Raw genomic sequence first — 19,799 nt, forward strand, 5'->3', positions numbered from 1 at the left:
TTCTTAGGGGTCTTATTCCTTAAAAGGAATGGGTCAGGTAACGGATATCGGGTTCCTGCCACCACAGGGGTGCAGGAAGGGATAGAGCATACTTTATTGACATTACATTACTTTTATACTTAATATACACAATAGATGTCAATGCAGAAGGCGTAACAGCTGAGAGAGACAAGATAAAGATGCACACGTGTTGGCAATACGTAATCAGAAGGCGTGAACTAAGGCGTGCACAGAGGTGTGTTCTAGAAACGTCACATGTAAGTGTCAGAAGTGGGTGGCTCTATGACAGAATAGTGCAGAGTCAGCAGGAATCGGTAGCTAGGATGCGCGCGCAGCTGCATGACGTATGACTGACGTAAAGTTGGAGGGTGCAGGGGACTTGACATTTACACTAGAGGAAAGAGACAGAAGTCTGGCATGTCAGATCAACTTGTTCCTATATCATATCTGGTATCTGATGTTTGGGAACCATATTATCTAGAAGGAAAAGGTCTCTCGGACAGAAGCTATTCTATACTGACTGTGAGTGCGTGTATAAGCGTCTAAGTGTCTGCATGAGATGCGAGGGGGCATGGGCCTACCATGGTAACAGAGACTATGAATTACTTGGACGGAGACAGTGAGGCCGGGCCCTTTGCTCTGCAGCTGGAAGGATGTTTACTTAAACTAGTAGGCAGGAATGTAGTTTTGAGGAGCGGAACAGATAATTCGAAGGTTGAATACAGTCTTGGCAGGCAACAGGCTGAGCTGAGCGCCGTGAGCCGCGCAGGGAGTAAGGCAGAGGTCACGGGCACAGAGGCCGGCTCAGGCTGAGGCATTTCAGAGTCTGAAGGCAGGAAAAGGCTCGATGGCAGAATTCAGGGCCTACTTCGCCTGGGCTGGAAAACGTGTAAAGTACACCACAAAAAGACGTTGGCAAGGCATACTTAGAAACGGACTATTCAACCCGTTCAGGGTGGGTCTGAAAGAGGACATGTTAACGTTGGACGCAAATGTGTTTGCGTCTCCATAGCTGGCACAGGAGGGAAGTTACATGCACTTTAAGTTCGTACATGGAGACGGTGGGGTACACGTTAGGGAACATTTCTTGTCCATAAAATGTATATTTCCTCATTCCCTCCTTGTTCCCTACGGACCCTTCATGATATATCGATCCTCATGAACCGATCAGTCTGTTCACGTAACATCATTTGCTCTTCTTTCTTCTTTTCGCGTTTTGCATGAAAACTGGAATGCGAAATACATGACGTGGCGCACAGACCGCAAATCGCTGGCCCACATTGTAGACATAAACAACAACTGAATACTATGAGAAGGGCAATGCCTAGGAAGGATAGGATCTTCTATCCCCAAGCAGTCAATGTTGTCCAGAACCAACCGGACCAAGTCCAGGTGCCTGGATTCTGATGTATCAGACTTGCAATTTTATGAAGACGTGTGATAGCTTTATATACAGTTGGCGCGTTTTCTGGAATGAAAACACAGCAACTTGACCCGATGACCTTACAAGCTCCGCCTCTATCTGCCAAGATGACGTCAATAACGAGACGATTCTGAAGAACAACAACCTGCATGGCGGACTGCTCTTCTGTTAAGTTGCCTAGAGCGGAGGTAGTTTCATTCACTACTGCTTCGAGGGTTCTAGTTAGTTTGCGTATCAGTTTACTATTAAAAACAGCACCTAAGTAGGGGAAGAAACCTTTATTAAAGTCTGTATATTGCTCCCATGCCGTTTCAGTATAGTCGACAATCGGGAGATCTCTTCTGAGTCTACTGTTTACTAGATTTGTATTTCTGTGATAATCAGGAGGAGCTAGGAAAACAGGGGGCAGAAGGAAGGCAATGTAACAGGTACCATCCCAATCTAGAGGTAAGCGTATGTATGCGGTATGGCCACAAACAAAGTAGGAATGACGAGTAGCTCTAAATGTAGACCTGCCTTGATCACTGAATTCGACCACAGTGGTACATTTACTATGACCTAAGTTTACTGAACCCTTCTTTCTGAGACATAAATCACCAGTGACTGGTAATACTGACATAGCAGGGAGAACTGGGGCAGCTTCGGATTCAACAGTAAGAATCATGAGGTTAAGTGTGTAATTACCTAATCCATATACTTCATTTTCTAGATCAGTTCCTGTCCTAGTGGGAAGTCCCTTCTTGTCAGGGTAGCAGGCGTTAAGCAAAACTAAGTTCAGGTTTCCCCAAACCCAATTCCCTTCGAAAATAGCAATATCAGAATCTAAAGAATTAATTAATCTGAACCATGCACCACAGGAGCCATTGTGAGTGAACGGGTATGGAAAAAGAGGCAGAACTCCCTTGTATTTCTGGTAGGGAGGGAGTCGGCCACATATCCAACAGTTGGTAGCATTGTTAGTCTGATGGGAGTGATGTAACATACTAATGAATGTATTGTTGCGCAGCGCAAGTCTGTAAGATAACTCATGTAATGGTAATTCGCTAAAAGAATGTTCGGCAGAGACATTGTAAACAGATGGTGTATGCTTGAAGATAGGGTAATATACAGGCAGCAATATACTAGCAGCAATAATCAAAAAGCTCAGAAAAAACAAAATCAATAATGTCACTATACAGCGACTACGGAGTGATTTACAGTATGCACGTTTCTTGAATTGTCTCTCTCTCTCTCTATCTCGATCTAGGGGATACATGTCAGAAACTAATTTAACCGATTCACCTAGGGGAGGACTTAAACAATTAAACTGTCTGACTTGCTAGATCGTAATTTAGTTCTGTACTCTTCTTGCGGAGTTTTCTCTCTTTTGGGTACTTTAAAGTCACTAGAGTCTAGGCAGTCCTTTGAGGGGGTGGAAGAGTCAGTTTCGGGTAAAAGTTCATTGCATTTTTTTATATGACCCGTGTGGATCCACCCCTTGCGGCCTTCAACCTTGATAGCGGTCCTCGTGGTCAGAAGGACGAGCTTCGGCTCCTGCCAGCGGGGCTCCAGCGGACTCCTCCTATCGAAGTTGCGGATCAACACCGTGTCCCCTGGACGGACATCGTGTGGCTTTACATCAGTGTTGTCGGGAAAGGCTGCAGCAACCTGTGAACGACATGATTGGAGTGCAGACATCAAGGAGGCAAGGTAATCTGTCAACATATTGCAATCAACATCAGTTATTTTCTTAGGCATGGGCGTCCCCCCCATATTTGGTGGCCTGCCAAAAACCACCTCATACGGGGATAGCCCTGATCTCGAATGAGGAACCATCCTCATGTAGAATAATGCAACTGGCAGGGCGACTATCCAGTCGACCCCTTTCTCTTTACAAACTTTAGCAAGACGGGTTTTAAGTGTCTGATTATGCCTTTCTACAAGGCCAGCTGCCTCGGGATGTTGGACGCAATGGAATTTCCACTGATATCCTAGAAGGAGTGAAACCTGCTTCATGAGCTCGGACGAGAAGGGCTGTCCGTTATCTGAGTACACGATACGAGGCAAGCCGTACCGTGGGAAGAATTCTCGAACCAGCTGCCTGGCAGTGGTCGGAGCAGTGTAGTCTGGGACTGGATATGCTTCTGTCCAACGGGAAAGTGCACAAACAACTACGAGGACATACTTAAATCCTCGACATCGGTCCATCTGGATATAATCCATCTGGAGGACTTCAAAAGAGTGATCGGGAGGATGAAATCCACCTTGCTCTACAGGGACGCTTTTACCTGGATTGAACTGACAACAGATCATGCAAGTACGCACTTTCTGTTTTGCTGCTGCTCGTAAATGTTTGTTGTACCAGAGATTCTGTAAACTGTCTAACATGGCTTTTTCTCCTAGGTGAGCTGGACTATGTGCAGTATTTATTATGACTTGAACCATAGAGTCGGGGAGAAACCATGTAGATTTTCCCTTCGTCATCCATCCCTGATCTGTCTGGATCCCTCCTAGTTCAGTCCATTTCTTGATTTCATCTGGAGTGGCATGTGTCTGAATATCGATTACATCTAGTGTGGGATCCTTAACAGTCATACAATGTGTCGGTACTATAATCTTCGTCACATCAGTTGTCTGGGTGTGAGTCAATGCTGTATGTTTTGCTGTTTGATCTGCCAGATCATTACCCTGGGAAACAGAGTCTGTAACTTTAGTATGTGCTTTACACTTCATGATGGATATGCCCGAAGGCAGATGTATTGCTTCTAACAGTGCTTGAATGAGGAGGCCGTGTTGAATCTTGGCTCCGTGGGAAGTCAAGAAACCTCGTTCTTGCCATAACATTCCGAAGTCGTGTACGACTCCGAAAGCATAACGAGAATCAGTGTATATGTTAACATTTCTGTTCTTGGCTAGTATACAGGCTCGGGTCAGAGCGATGAGCTCTGCTGCTTGAGCGGACAGTGTGTCAAAACGATGTGTTTCTTTGACTTCAGTTTCAGTGGTTACTGCGTATGCGGCCACTAACTCTCCTGTACTTGTTCTCATGCATGAACCGTCCACATAAAGTGTCAGGTCTGGGTTGGTCAGTGGAACATCTGTTAAGTCTTGTCGGGGCTTTGTTACTGCATTAATTATCTCTATACAATCATGCGGGGCTGAATCTGTTATAATCGAAGGTAACAATGTGGCAGGATTTAGAATGTTACAGCGTCTGATTTCTATGTGAGGCTGGAATAGTGTTAATTCATAACCTGTCAATCGTGCTATAGTCAAGTGTTGAGTCTGAGTTCGGTTTAGAAGGACCTCTACAGAATGTGGAACTTGTACTGTCAATGGATGTCCTAATACAATTGAATCGTTCTGTCTGATTGCTAAGGCTGTCGCGGCAACTGACTTTAGGCACGCAGGGAGTGCCTGGGCTACTGAATCCAATGTACTCGAAAAATAAGCGCAAGGCTTATGTGAACCTGCTTGGTCTTGAGTGAGGACAGACAACGCTGTACCATCACGTTCTGTAACAAAAAGTGTAAAAGGTTTGCTGTAACATGGTGTCGCTAGAACTGGTGCCTGACATAAAGCTTTCTTTAATTCCTCAAAAGCCTGTGTATGTTCCTGAGTCCAAGGAAGGGCAGTCGAAGTCGCTGCCTCCTGTGTTGTCAACTGAATGAGTGGTTTAGCTAGAAATGCATACTGGGGGAATCCATTGTCTGCAGTACGAGGTGAGGCCTATAAAGGCCCGCACTTCCTTTTGTGTCTGGGGTTGTGGCATATTTACAATTAACTGGATGCGGTCAGGAGTGAGCTGTCTCCCCACTTTGGACAGCAAGTGACCCAAGTACACAACTTGCTGAACACAGAATTGTAGCTTCGAAGGAGACACCTTGTGTCCCTTGTCGGCCAGAAAATGTAAAACTGTCAATGATGCTTGTTCACATTCGGGTTCACTTCGTGTGGTGATCAGCAGATCATCGACATACTGTAGTAAGGCAGTGTTAACTGGCATTTGGATACAATCAAGTTGTCTTTTCAGTGCTTGGCTATAGATGCTGGGGCTTTCTGTGAATCCTTGAGGTGCGCGTGAAAATTTGAAACTTCGTCCATTTAAACTGAATCCGAAGAGATATTGGCTCTCTGGATCGATGGGCACACTGAAGAAGGCGTTCTTGAGGTCAATTACAGTAAAGAACGTCGCTTCTGAATCAATAGCAGTCAATAAAGATGAGATGTCGGGAACCACAGGGTACTGTGGAACAATGCATTTATTCAGTTCTCGTAAATCAATCACCAGCCGATATACTGGCGGTGCATTGGGATCAGTACGTTTAAGAATCGGAATGATAGGGGAATTACAGATATTGGAGTCGGTCTCTACGACCACTCCTTGGGCAATGAGCTCTTCAATGATTTCCAGTAAAGCCACTACAGCATCGGGTGGTAACTTGTATTGTCTGATTCGGGGTAAAACAACTCCTGGTTTGAGTGTTACACGGTATGGTGTAATGTGCATGCAACCTACATCGGTTGGGCCTTGTGCCCACAGGTGTTCAGGTACATTTTTCAATCTGACATCAAAATCTCGTAATACATAGTGACCCTTAAAGTCACGCAGGAAAAGTCTAACTCCTTCCGGAGAACAACTTATCACGGCTCCTAGAGCCTTCAGCGTCTTTATTCCTAACAAGTTTTCTGGACATGATTTCGTTAGTAACAAGTCTGTAACACGTGATAATGGACCTACTGCTAGGGGGACGGGTTCTGATACTTCATTTACAATAGGCTTTCCTGAAAAACCAAGGGAAACATTCTGTGAGCCTGAGAGGGGTGCCCCTGGGACTTCGTCATGGCTGATTGTTGTGCGGCTTGCCCCTGTGTCAATTAGAAACTTTCTGTCTTTTCCCAATACCTGGCTATGTACGTAAGGACCCTCTTGATCTACAGGAATCTCGATAAGGGGCAAGCCAACCTCCCTCTCTAGGCTGTTTCATGTATATCACTGATAATCGGGATAATCAGATTGGGCATACTGATACATTTGCTGTGAAACTTGCTGAGTCGCGGCAATGGGCTGTGGCTGTGATACCGCTACGGTCTGGGCGGTGTGTGATGAAGCATGCATAGGCTGTGTATTCTGTGAAGTCTGTGGCTGGACCTGGTCTTGTCTAGGCTGACGCGGTCTTTCTTTAGTTTTACCTGTCGCTATATTGTGTTTCAGGACTGGGCATTCATTTACGTAGTGGCCTGGCTGCTTGCAATAATTGCATGTCCCTTTAACGGGAGCTGCTGAGTTACTTGTCTGCGTCCCACCCTTTTTCTGACCGTCAGCTGGTACTGTCTGGGCAACTAGTATTTTCATTTTCGTGTCTTTCATACGTCTTTGTTCATGTTCTTGTTCTTCTCTAATTCTGTTCTGATGATATTGTAACATTTGTAACATCTGGGATGGCGTATTCGCTTGCCATGTGCTTTCGACTTTATATACACGATTCTTAACCTGTGTTAGGGAATTTTCCACTAATTTACTTACAAAAAGGTGTGGGTATGATTCGCTACTTGGTTTCAGGCCACTATTAATAATGAAACATTTCTCGAATCTTGAATAGAAGTCACTAGTATCTTCGTCGTGTTTCTGTTTACAGGCTGAGATCGCGTCCCAGTCTTCCTTTTTAGTTGTCAATAATCTTGGCAAAACCTGTACTATTAAACCTGGTAATGCTTTAGCTTTCTCCCCAAGGCCTAGCCCTGGAGTACGGAGTTTTTCCTCGTCTTCTATTTCAGCCCATATAATCTTTTTCTCTCCCACCTCCCATTCTTTTTCTTTGAGTTTCTCGTAGATGCCAGTAGGCAACAGTACTTTTAACAATTTCATAATATCAGTATATGTGTAGTCTCCCATGAGTAACATATCCTTAAGTTCTCGGTGAAAACCTGCAGGGTCTTTATCGTGACAGGGTACTAGTTTCTTCATTTCTAACAATTCTAACTTTGTCAAAGGTGTGTACACATACACGCGTTTCAGAGTATTATCTGTACCCATAACTGGGTGTACTTCCCGTAAAGGATTCTGTCTGTCCAAATGTTCCATATGAAACATTTTTCTTTCTGAGGGCGGAGCTGAAACATGTTGAGGGCCTAAGAAAGCGTTATATCTGTGTCGTTGTTCTAGAATTATTTGAATCAACTTGGTACTTAGGCCTCTCCATCTATTCATAAGTAATTCTTCTAATGTATCAGGTAAGGGACCTGGGTCCGAATGTTCGTTTCTGTATAACGTGAGAAGATGCTGAATCATGTATACACTCGCTAATTTCTGCTCGTCCGGGGAAAGGTTCAGAAATGTCTGTGCTACGGTATCATCATTGTATATGCTAGGATTGTCAGCCCATAGTACTGCTGACCGGGCTAGTTCTTGTTCATCCATAGAGTTGAGTACATGGTACCCCATTCGTTCTTGAAGCATTTTATCGGTATCTTGAAACAGATATTCAGAAGAATTCGGTTTTGTTATACTAGACAGAAAAACTCTCTTGCTTTCTGGGCGAATACCTTTCCTAAGATAATTTCCCTTACCTACGTACGCTATCGTTTCTTTAGGTTGTTGTTCGGGTTCCTCTCGGTCTTCCTCCCCGGAGGAATCAAGCCTACCCTCATCTGTTTCCCTTTCTTGTTTCTTTCTTTTGTGTATCTCTATGACTTCTTTCCTGATCTTTTTGTACATACTTGCTATACAATTCTGTTTGTCGTGTTTTCCTTCGGCTATGTTCTGGCCCCACTTGTTTAGTGCATCCAATTCGTCCTGGTCTACCCCAGGCCTGTCTCGTTCTCTTATTAAACAGTTTATGAAGAATCGTAATATACAACCTTGAGTGTCAGTTTTTTCTGGTAAGCCAGGGCCTCTTTAATACAGTCAGGATCTTCCCCAGTCTGGATAAAATGGTATATTCTATCTAGATGATCAGTCATTCCTGGGAATAGCATTAAGTAATCTGTGACTTTTCGTAAGCGTAGAGATGCTAATAACATCCTATCGTCTTTACCGGGTACTGGATCGTATCTGCAAACCGGAAGGGGTTCTTTAAGCATGTCAAAATTTGTGGTTCGGGGTGTACGGTTCTTTAATATGTCCCTTATGTTTAACCTATGTTGTGGTGGCGGGGTCTGGTGACCTCCTGTCGCACCTCCAGAGGCGGATGCTTGAGTATGACTTGTCTGTGGGGACTGCGTAAGTAACTGAACTGGTGTTCTTCCAGGGTCAGGCCTAAACGGATTCAGAGTATCCATCTTAGGTGTAGGAAGTGGTGGGGGAATAGGTGGAACAGGATTCCGGACAGGTGAACTTTGTTGTGGTAAGGGCGGGACATGGTCTTGGGGTGGGTTGCCACCTCCGTCACCATCAGCAGGTGGTACCTGGGCAGGTGGATTGGTGTAAGCGGGAGCTACGTCATCTAGATAGGAGGCAAGGAATATGTCCTTTGTAGTTCGGTGATTTACTTTAGTTGGAACCAATGGCGGTGGCAGATCTTTCGGTATTTCTGAAGTGGCTTCAGGCGAACCCTCGGTCACTAAGTACATACAATTTACAAGGTTATTTCGCATACGGTCTACTTGTTCTGCCTTTACTCGAATCCCCTCATTAACTAATTCGTTTTCTCGGGCTTTATCCGACTCTTCTCTAAGCCTGTCTTCTCTTCGGAGTGCTTTTTCGGCACGTTTATGTGATTCTTTACGCCAAAATTCTATGGCGTCTTTCTGAGATTGTCTGGCTTTCTTTTTCCATAGCGCTTCTTCTACCTTCAGGATGCACTCGGCATCCCAAGTTCCTGTAACGGGCCATCTGTGTCTTTCTTCTAGGTGCTTAGTATAATCGGCCCATAAATCTAGATACAGTATGGCATCTAAGCCATGCTTATGGTACATAAAATTTCCAGGAGTGTCCCTAGGGGGGATAGGAATTTCTTCCTCTAGCATCCCTTTCCTAGTTCCTATCTGTCTTAACTTATTGAAAAGCGGCATCTTGTTACTTAGTGCTGGATACTCGATATTTGTTACTTTACTTCTGAACACGGCTAGTTACACAAAAACACAGTAATGTACACAAAACAGTCCACTCATACCACGACATTAATCACATGAAACATTTTGAACACATATGACTACCCTTTACACTAGATGTACTGCTAAACAGCACAGATACACTGTTGGGAAACAGTGCAAGAACTTGTATGCTAGATGTACTGCTTAACAGCACAGATACACTGTCTTAAAACAGTGCAGACCGCGTTTGCGTACCCAAACCCGTCTTTACCGGATACATAATAATGCACCCGTCTAGATGCGTCCCCAGCAACGGTACTCACCGGGAAGCACGGAACAGAAGGCCTCGGAAAACTCGACTGGACTGGACCGGACTGGACTCGATACGTGAATACTTCGGAACTTCAGAACTGGTGGGCCTCTTGACACCTCGGACCTTGCTTCTTTCGGCTAGGCTCTGGTCGGGATCCTCCGCACTCCTCACCGCCTCCTCTGGGTGCTGATCGCAGTCTCCGTCACCTCCGTAGGCCTGAGGGAGATACAGGAAATCCTGCGGGTACGCGTAGTGTCCGTCACGACTGTGGCAGAGGACCAAAGCTGCAACGCACCAACCGGCGCGTGGGGTGGGGGAGGGGTCCCTGTTCGGGCGCCAGAATAATGTGGTAAATATTTGATTTACCGTCTTAATTTCTATGCAGGTAAGTACTTAAACAAAAATAACTCAATCGGAAAGAAAGAGGCAGAGTCCGTGGTGTTAGAGTTCTTAGGGGTCTTTTTCCTTAAAAGGAATGGGTCAGGTAACGGATATCGGGTTCCTGCCACCACAGGGGTGCAGGAAGGGATAGAGCATACTTTATTGACATTACATTACTTTTATACTTAATATACACAATAGAAGTCAATGCAGAAGGCGTAACAGCTGAGAGAGACAAGATAAAGATGCACACGTGTTGGCAATACGTAATCAGAAGGCGTGAACTAAGGCGTGCACAGAGGTGTGTTCTAGAAACGTCACATGTAAGTGTCAGAAGTGGGTGGCTCTATGACCGAATAGTGCAGAGTCAGCAGGAATCGGTAGCTAGGATGCGCGCGCAGCTGCATGACGTATGACTGACGTAAAGTTGGAGGGTGCAGGGGACTTGACATTTACACTAGAGGAAAGAGACAGAAGTCTGGCATGTCAGATCAACTCGTTCCTATATCATATCTGGTATCTGATGTTTGGGAACCATATTATCTAGAAGGAAAAGGTCTCTCGGACAGAAGCTATTCTATACTGACTGTGAGTGCGTGTATAAGCGTCTATTTGTCTGCATGAGATGCGAGGGGGCATGGGCCTACCATGGTAACAGAGACTATGAATTACTTGGACGGAGACAGTGAGGCCGGGCCCTTTGCTCTGCAGCTGGAAGGATGTTTACTTAAACTAGTAGGCAGGAATGTAGTTTTGAGGAGCGGAACAGATAATTCGAAGGTTGAATACAGTCTTGGCAGGCAACAGGCTGAGCTGAGCGCCGTGAGCCGCGCAGGGAGTAAGGCAGAGGTCACGGGCACAGAGGCCGGCTCAGGCTGAGGCATTTCAGAGTCTGAAGGCAGGAAAAGGCTCGATGGCAGAATTCAGGGCCTACTTCGCCTGGGCTGGAAAACGTGTAAAGTACACCACAAAAAGACGTTGGCAAGGCATACTTAGAAACGGACTATTCAACCCGTTCAGGGTGGGTCGGAAAGAGGACATGTTAACGTTGGACGCAAATGTGTTTGCGTCTCCATAGCTGGCACAGGAGGGAAGTTACATGCACTTTAAGTTCGTACATGGAGACGGTGGGGTACACGTTAGGGAACATTTCTTGTCCATAAAATTTATATTTCCTCACTAATGCTCAGTTTCTGGATAACAAATACTGCAGCATTGTGTACTATAGAAGCATGTTGTTTGTTACGATACAATGTTTTTAATTAGCACTCTGTGGCCCATCTTTGCAAAGACAGATGTTCAGAAACACATGGATAAATAAAATAAACATCTCATCAATAAAGGAGACCTATATGACGGTCAATCTTAGATCTATGCATACACATTGTACTCCATTTTAAGTGCATTTATATAGCATTTTCTACCCCCGACGAAAGGGGATATGCCAGTTCATGTGAATTCATGTATCAGACATTGGTATGATAAAAGGATAGGTGAGAGGATATTTGGTTTTGAGTTGTGAATCCAACAATCTTTATTGATTTTTCTTTAAAATCTTGGTGAGGTTTCTAACCAAGACACTACCTGTAATGTATAGTTATTATTAATACTTTCGTTTATTGGCATTTCAAATGATAGAGCAATACAGTACAATGTTACCACTGAATCTTGATTTACAGTTTTTAGTCCACGCAGTGCAGACAGGAGCAAGCGAGCACCCACAAGGGATGGGTTATGGCTGCACTTTCAGGAGAATTGAATGCCAAAAGATGATAATACTAATTTAATAAACCAACTATAACCATTTTCATACGTTCCTGTGTCTTGTCACAAAATGTTTGAACTAAATCAGTTGCGGAGGAGATGGGGGGTCAAGAGAGGGGCAAGGAAGAGCAATCCATCTGCTTACGGCAGCACCCGGGGATTCCCATTCATCAACCACTTCCCTCCAGAGTGGTCAATAGGTCTGTTATGGACACCCCTTGCTTCCTCCCTCTGTTGTGCAATTACTTCAGCCCATGCCCAGCACGTGACGGTAGCCACCTATGTTTCCACACCCCTCTGAGTGATTTCCAGGCAATAGCCACTCGTCGCTTAGCCACAGCCAGGGCCATGTCCTCGAATCTGTTCCTCACCTTCTTGGGGCTCGGCTTGCGGAAGAGGCCTAATAAGCAAACTGCAGGCATATTAGCGAGTGCCCTAGAAAGGGTCTTATTGAGATGCAAAATTACCTTCCCCGAGAACCCGGTGTGCCCAGGCCAACCCCAAGTCATGTGACCAAAGTCAGCATTCAGTGTTGCACAGCGAAGGCAGCCTCTAGGCTCCCGTCCTAGATAGTCTGTATCCTATGAGGAGTAAGGTACGTCCTGTGAGCATAATAAAATGTATGATGCATATTGGGAGAGACTTTCTGTGGATATAGAAGCCTCCACCCCCATTCAGTGTCAGTCATACTCCTGGGTGGCCTCCAACAAAAATGATTTTGGGGATCATGTGAGAGCAACATGCACATTTTAATCAGTACTTAATGAGGCTTGTAGGGCAAGTCTACACCAATGGTTTCCGGAGCCATTGCTGCGGCTATGCCTTAGTCTAGCATAACTTTACTATTAGTTTGTTTCCACTTAAGTGCCCACTGGTGTGTGTTCTCATTGAGTTGGTTGCCCGTCTCTTCGGGCACCTGTGTCTGAGTCCTGTGACCTTACTTGATCCAAAGCCCGCGAGGTCAGGGCACACTCCCAGCTGGCAGGTATATAGCCTCCGAATGCAGCTAGGGGAGCCAGATCCTCTTCGCTACACATGCTTTACTCTTCAGGAAAGAATTTGCAAGCCACACACAGAAGGAAACAAGGGCAGAGAGAGAAACGCATGGAGGTCAGACGGGGAGAGAGAGACAGGGTGGTGGAAACAAGGGCAGACAGAGACATGGGGAAGTGGAGCGAGATAGTGAGTGGGAGGGGAACAATGGCAGAGGGAGAGACGCATGGAGGTCAGAAGGGGAGAGAGAGACAGGGGAGATAGAAACAAGGGCAGAGAGAGACACAGAGGGAAGTGGAGCGAGATAGGGAGAGGCAGGGTAACAAGGGCAGAGGGGGAGACACGCATGGAGGTCATAAGGGGAGAGAGAGACAGGGCAGAGCGAGATCCACCGGTGTTCAGAAGTGGGAGAAGAAAGCGAGGGGGAGACGGAAACTAGCATAAAGTGACAAGCATGGGCGCCAGGCGTGGAGCAAGATAGCGAGGGGGAGACATAACCTAGGGGAGGGAGACGTAACCTAGGGGAGGGAGACGTACACACACACACACACACACACAGGGTCCGAAGTGGAGCAGAATAGAGGGTCTGATGGAAACCAGGGCAGCAGGAGGGAGATGTGCAAACGGGATCAGAATTGGAACGAGACAGAGAGGGATGAAGGAAGCAAGGGCGGAGGGGAGAGCGCTACACATACAGAGGGCTCAGAAGGGGGGCGAGAGAGGCGGGGGAATCCAGGGCAGAGAGAGCGAGAAGCCGACAGGAAGGGCAGATGTGGCTTGCGAGATCGGCGAGGAGGCGCATGCAAGTGGGAGAGGGCACAGAAGGAGAAGCCACAGCGGGTGACCTTCGCCACAGTGGCATCGATGCTACCCCTCTGGCAGGTGTGGCCTCATTACCAACCTTCCCTCCAGCTGCCAAGAGCGTTGACGAACGCGATGTTAGCATGTCGGATTTACAACCTAACAGATGGGCAGGGAAGTTTAAAAGACAGTTTCTGCTTTAACTGTTCTTAAATACAGAATAACTATTAGTTTATTACAAATAAACTAAATATGAACCTTAAAGTAGCGCAATGTAATGTTCATCTCATGGGAGACGATGCGGTCTATTGCTTAAGCTGACGATTGTGAACCCTAATTGGGGAGAACAAGAAATCTGGTGGCTTCACCAGAAAAGCTGTGTGATCCTAGGCAAGTTGTTCAAACTAAGATGTCTTAGTTCTCTTAAAGCACAAAAGGAGATTTTAAATAGGGCGATTGACAGTATTCAGAGACACATAGCAAAATTACCAGGGCGCAGGAAATACTTTACTTTAATAGTCTTTGTCCGTTCGGTTTTGTGAGTTGTCTGTCTGTGTGTGGTGAGGGTGACTTTAAGTATGTGATATAGTTGTGAATGTGGTGGTATGCGTGCGTGTCCATGTGTGTTTCTGTGTGTGTATGATACATTTTTAGGTTGTAGGCTAACCATTCTTGTTGAATTTGAAAGGAATACACTTTCCCAGTCCTTTGCTATTGTATCTAGGAGGCAGCCAGGCATGTCAGGGAGGGAGTTACATGTCTGGTGACGTCACTGTGTCCTATGGGTGCGGTGACTGTCAGATAAGAAATACCCCCTGAGCTTCCTTCCTTATTTTATAAGAGTATGGTTGGTCATAAACGGTAATATTCTATTTGGACAAGACCACATACCTTCTAGTTGGGAGGCTGTTTGCCGCGATATTACCTGGGATCCTGATTGGACAGCTGACATCTTTGTGTCCCTTTTCCACTACGTTGTGATCTTTTGGAGAATGGCGGGGAGCAATACAGAGGTTAGTGTCCCTCTTTCTAGTCACCTTGTGCCCGAGCCGTTGTTCTTTGGGCAGCTTAAACACCGCTACGTGCGTCCCTTCTCCCAGAGGGACTGACATGAGTATCATTGTCCGCTGTGAAGCTGAGCCCCAGCCGGCACCTCAAGCGGGAAACCAGTACAGCTCTGTGCAATATTTCGACGTCAGCAGCCACTATTTCGGGGTGTCAAAGAGGGCGAGGAGAAAGCAAAGGTAAGGAGAGGGCTTTGACAACAGTGTGAAAAGGGGAGACCGGGAATGGAAGCAGGGGGTTGCAGCTAGGCAGAGGTTACAAAATTTCCAAGGCAGGCATGACTCCGGGTTCAGAGAAAAGACGACAATAAAGAGATGGCTGGTGCCAATGAAATATTGTAGACTTACCTGATAGGTTGTGAGGTCCTGGGTGCACCAACCTCTGGCCTTGCTCGCCGTAATTACGAGGCAGGGAACGCACATTTAAAAATTATTCAATGACAACGGATACCATCTCATTCACCGTACAGGTTCAAAGAATATCTGATCTGGTGGGTCACCTTAAACACCGATCGCCTGCCTAAACCGGAATGGTGTTGGTGTAAAGATTTTTCTCCAAGGCGGCCTGAGTTGACTGGACTCTAACTCCGCCTTGCAGCAACTTCTGATTCACCATCCGCCCCCGAGAACCACCCGGTCTGTACTAGCGTCACTCTCGCGTCTCCTGAGTTCCACTTAGAACGGCCGCCCAAAGTCTTTGAATAGCTTGAAGGTGTATTAACTATTAACGTAATCGGACCTTTTGAAAGAGATAACTCGGCTGGGTATTTCTTATTGACCCTGATTACTTTATTACCGCCTGGAGTGAGCTTTGGCACCTTTGGAGAGCCGGCTTTACATGCACACAAGTCCTTGCAAAACAAGCAGTGCCATTTGTATCTAAGCCCCGTCCATCAAGATGGTCGTGGGGACCGATAGTCAGGAGAGAGACTCCAGCTCGCTGGATCATAGGAGCCCTCTACACATGCTGCCAGACAGAGCGCTAGTGCCAGCGTGTGCTAAGAGCTATCGGAGCAGCGGGAAGGGCTGTGAGATACAGTCCCCATCACAGCCGAGTGTGTGTGCCACAGAGAACTCTCCTCGCAGAGGTAGCGTGTCTCTGAACACCACCCTCTTTCTCTGTGGCGATGCAGAAATGCCTCGGAGAAAGCACGGTCATTACTCGGATTGAGGGGCGTATTCACGTTCTCTCCTCGTCCCATTGGCTGGAAGGTAAAATACTAGCCAATGGGAAGAGGAGAGAAAGTAAATAGAAAGAAGCTTAAAAAAACGCCCCCGAATCAGAAAAAGACGGGGCTTGAACCGAGTGACATCCCTCTCCTCCAATGGCTGGCCTCCGTTTAGGAAGCCAGCCAATGGAGAAAAGGGGCGGGTTCCAAGCCCCCTCTAAGAAACATTAAATCTTCGGAGCTCCGCCCACTGCTTACGCAGTGCCACGGAGTCCTCGACCTAAAAAGGAAGAGCTGTTTTGGAGGAACTGAAATTAGGGTAAAATCCACAAACATGCTAGTTGGAAAACTTTCAATGCCAAAACTCTGGAGGGTTTGTATGCATTTTAAGCCGTCTCAGGCACGTCATTTGAACATCTGTATGAAACTATAAGCAGCTATTAACATACTTTCCAGTGCCAAAAATGGACTGTTCTTGCCCACTCGAAGTGCAGGACAGAAGAAAGGAAGGTTGCATACATTTTTACCAGATTTTACGGACTGTGCTTTTGATGGATTGTTCATTTTTCTTATCATAATTAATTGCTGGAATAGGAGTATTAGGATGTGATTTTCTATAGTGTTAGCCATGCCTTTAAATGCAACTCTCTGGCATAGAGAGAGCCCCCTTGCTGACTAGGTGACACTGCAGTATTGATAGATAAAACTAAGTATTTTCGTTTTGCCAAAATGTTGACACCAAACCCTCCAATTTGACTAGGCGTGATCGTGAAACTGGAAGTAGAAACCTAGCCATTATTAAAATGTCATTGTATTCCTTGAAAAGAGAAGTTTCTGGGATTGTGTGCCTTATGTCTCTTCCTGTCATCTGTGATGTTTGAATAGATAATAGAAAAACAGACTCCATGCTACATTGTTAGATTACGTTAACCTAGTTCATTTAATTTCTTTTAAGGCGGAAGTCGAAGATTGGAGCTCTTGGGATGAGGATGCACCTACGAGTGTGAAAGTGGAAGGTGGGAATGGCAATGTACTATCACAAATGGATGAAAACGAGCCAGATTATTTCAGGGATATGATGCCAACTATACGGAAAACTCAAAAAGTAGGTGCCTGCATTCTTGTCAGGACAGCATCACTCGTGCATTTGCATTATCTGTCACACTTACTGCTTATACCATAAACCAACAGAAAAGAAGTCACCCCAGTTGTATCATTGGACATGTGCTTTAATTGAATCGATGTGTACTCTTTAGAAATTGTGGATATGAAGAAGAATCTGGAACACAACATGAAGAGTCCATTTGTCCAGATGAAAGTTTCTACCTCTTTTAGACTACCATCTGTATTCATATATGAATAATGCCACCAGTAAACACATTCATTATTATTGAAAAAGAATTTATAATGCAAACTGTATGATTTTTAAAAAGGCTAAGCATAGGGAACAGAGCAGTCTGTGGCAGAAGAAACAAACATTTCTAAATGCAGTTAATATGTATGGGCATTAGAGAATACATCATGGGAAATAATCAACAGTCCCTCCCACCCCCAGACCCACATCCATGTCCACTTCCTTATTCTGTGCTCCCATGTACCATTGTCATTGCATCTTGCTTTTTCCCTTCCCCCGGACACCACCACTTCTTATCAGTAGACTCCAGATATGATTAAAGTGTGGTAGTGATGCTGCAGAATTTGAGGACCAGGCACACCTCCTCCCCAACTTTCTTACCACTGGCCCATTCTACTGGCCTCCAACTACCTGTCATCTTCTGTATACTTTTGGAATCAGGAAGCTGTTTTTAATGCTATGCCCCTTGCTTGTTAATTTTGTGCACCGTTTCCCTTGAGAAGCAAACATCTTGGTCCTCACTGGCTTTCTTGTTTCTAGAGTTCCTTGTTAGGTTTTGATTGCCCGTGGGCTCAGCATTGTGTGCCCTCTTTCGTAATAGTCTTTTTAAGTCTGCTACCAAGAATATTCTCCAAAATTATAAATCCTTTTTCAATTGTTTACATCCATGTGAGCTATGTAACTTTAATTCAAGAACATTGAGGGTAAATAATCCTTTTTCCACTCCTGCTACCCTTCACAGGGATTTTCCAGCGACAGAGATCTCACTGGGGATCTGCCAGAAGTCTCAATCTGTTATGGTGTGGTGGTGCCTATATAGGTGTCACCCAGGCAGGCGGACGTCAGTTCTTTTCTTTCTGCGCCAGTTAAGCCCCGATCCGGGAAGAGCTACCTCTCTGCCGCTTTTTGCCAGGTTTTTTTTCAACTTTTGTCGAACGTTTTTATTTTTTCCAACTTGTCAGTGAGGGATGTCTTCAAGGAAGACCGGTCTCAAGCCATGTGGAACTTGTTCCCGCATGATGTCTGTTACCAATCCCCATCGCGTACGTCTTTGGTGTCTGGAACGCGACCAAGATACGAAGTTGTGTTCGGACTGTTTGGCCTATGGCCCCGAATACCTTGAGTGAGGGGGCGATGAAGTTGCTCGCGGCCCAGTAGTCGACACCATCCAGCAAGACGCTGAGGAGGTCACGGTCCCGATCGAAGAACAGGAGGTCACGGGACTGCTCCTGGAGCCCTAAGTCCTCTTCCTCCCATTCGAGGTCCTCAGGACACTCAGGGAAGAGGCATAAGAAGAAGTAGTCCAAGCGGTCTTCATCTTCACCTCAACTAGCGTCCGTCTTCGAGAGCGGTAAGGAGCACGGATGTTCTTGGCACGGTTCTGCAGAGCCAGATTTGAACTTGTGTCTCACCCGACCCACCCCACCCTCCCTTTCCAGGAGCCGGAGCGACTCCCCTCTAATAAAAAAAATAAGAGTTTCACAAGGCCATGCGCCATGTATTTGAGCAGAAAGACCCTTCTGGTGAGCCTTTGGGCCCTGCAAGGCCGAAAGGGGCCCCATTGGGTTCAACGCCATTTTCTCCGTCCATGAAGCCGGTGGGGCCTCAGGGATGGTTCGGCGACAGTTGTGTCATTGCGATGTTCCTCTGCATTGTATCCGAAGTCTGTGCTTGCGACGTCACTGATGCCAGTCGGTGGTGCAAGCCACAACCTCCTCCCCGATGAGACGGCATGGCATCAATCAACCCTGGTTCCGACGTTGACATAACCCAGAGCTTTTATGTTGTTGTCTGAGCACTTGGGAAGATGTGGTAGGCTCAGGAGAGGATTGGTAGGGATCTGAGGGCCCTCTTGAAACCCAGGAAGTCTCTGAGGAGAATTTGGACTGATATGGGGAACTTGGGGAGGCCAGTGGACTGGATACTTTTCCAGATCCTGGCATGCTCTCTCCCCCAATAGTGGCTATGGAGGAGGGAGCATCTTATGCCATGGTGGTTAAGAGGGCAGCAGAGGTCCTTGAACTCTAGCTGCCCTCGGTGCAGGTCAGGACTACCCTCCTAACTGAGGTGCATCAACCTGGGACTTCCACTTCCGAACACCTGGTGCCCTTTAATGAGGCACTTGCAGACGTCCTTCTAGGGACATGGTCCAAACCTAGCTCAGGGGCTCCTTTGAATAGGACGATTGCATGCTGCCATCGCCCAGCTCTGAGCGACCCAAAGTTCCTCATTCTACACCCCACTCCAGAGAGTTTGGTGGTGCAGGTCTCTATGTCCCAAGGCGCATTCCCTTCCACTCCTCTGGATAGAGAATCCAAGTGACTGGATTCTTTCGGGAAGAATATATTTTCTTCCTCCAGCCTGGCAATGCGGGCAGTGAATATGCATGCTTGTTGGGCCCTTTCTCCCATTCCCTTTAGGAGATGGTTGAACAAGTGCTGCCACAAGTACAGGAGGAGGCCTGGGCTGGGCTCTTCCAAGCTGAGATATGTCGCAAAATTCACCATATGGTGTGGCCTAGATA

The 19,799-nt window shown here is 46.2% G+C and overlaps 1 protein-coding gene across 3 annotated transcripts in view; it reads left to right on the plus strand.

Moving 5' to 3' along the window:
• Window positions 1-19,799, plus strand: part of EBAG9 (estrogen receptor binding site associated antigen 9) — a 191,304-nt gene that overhangs the window by 74,165 nt on the left and 97,340 nt on the right. For all 3 annotated transcript variants that reach the window (XM_086966127.1, XM_086966128.1, XM_086966126.1), the window contains one exon: window positions 16,877-17,026. In XM_086966127.1, coding sequence (XP_086822253.1) covers window positions 16,877-17,026 — 150 coding nt within the window. The remainder of the gene's footprint in view (window positions 1-16,876; window positions 17,027-19,799) is intronic.

The sequence above is a fragment of the Lissotriton vulgaris genome, chromosome 4_1 (assembly GCF_964263255.1).
Source record: "Lissotriton vulgaris chromosome 4_1, aLisVul1.2, whole genome shotgun sequence".
In the NCBI taxonomy this organism is placed as follows: domain Eukaryota; kingdom Metazoa; phylum Chordata; class Amphibia; order Caudata; family Salamandridae; genus Lissotriton; species Lissotriton vulgaris.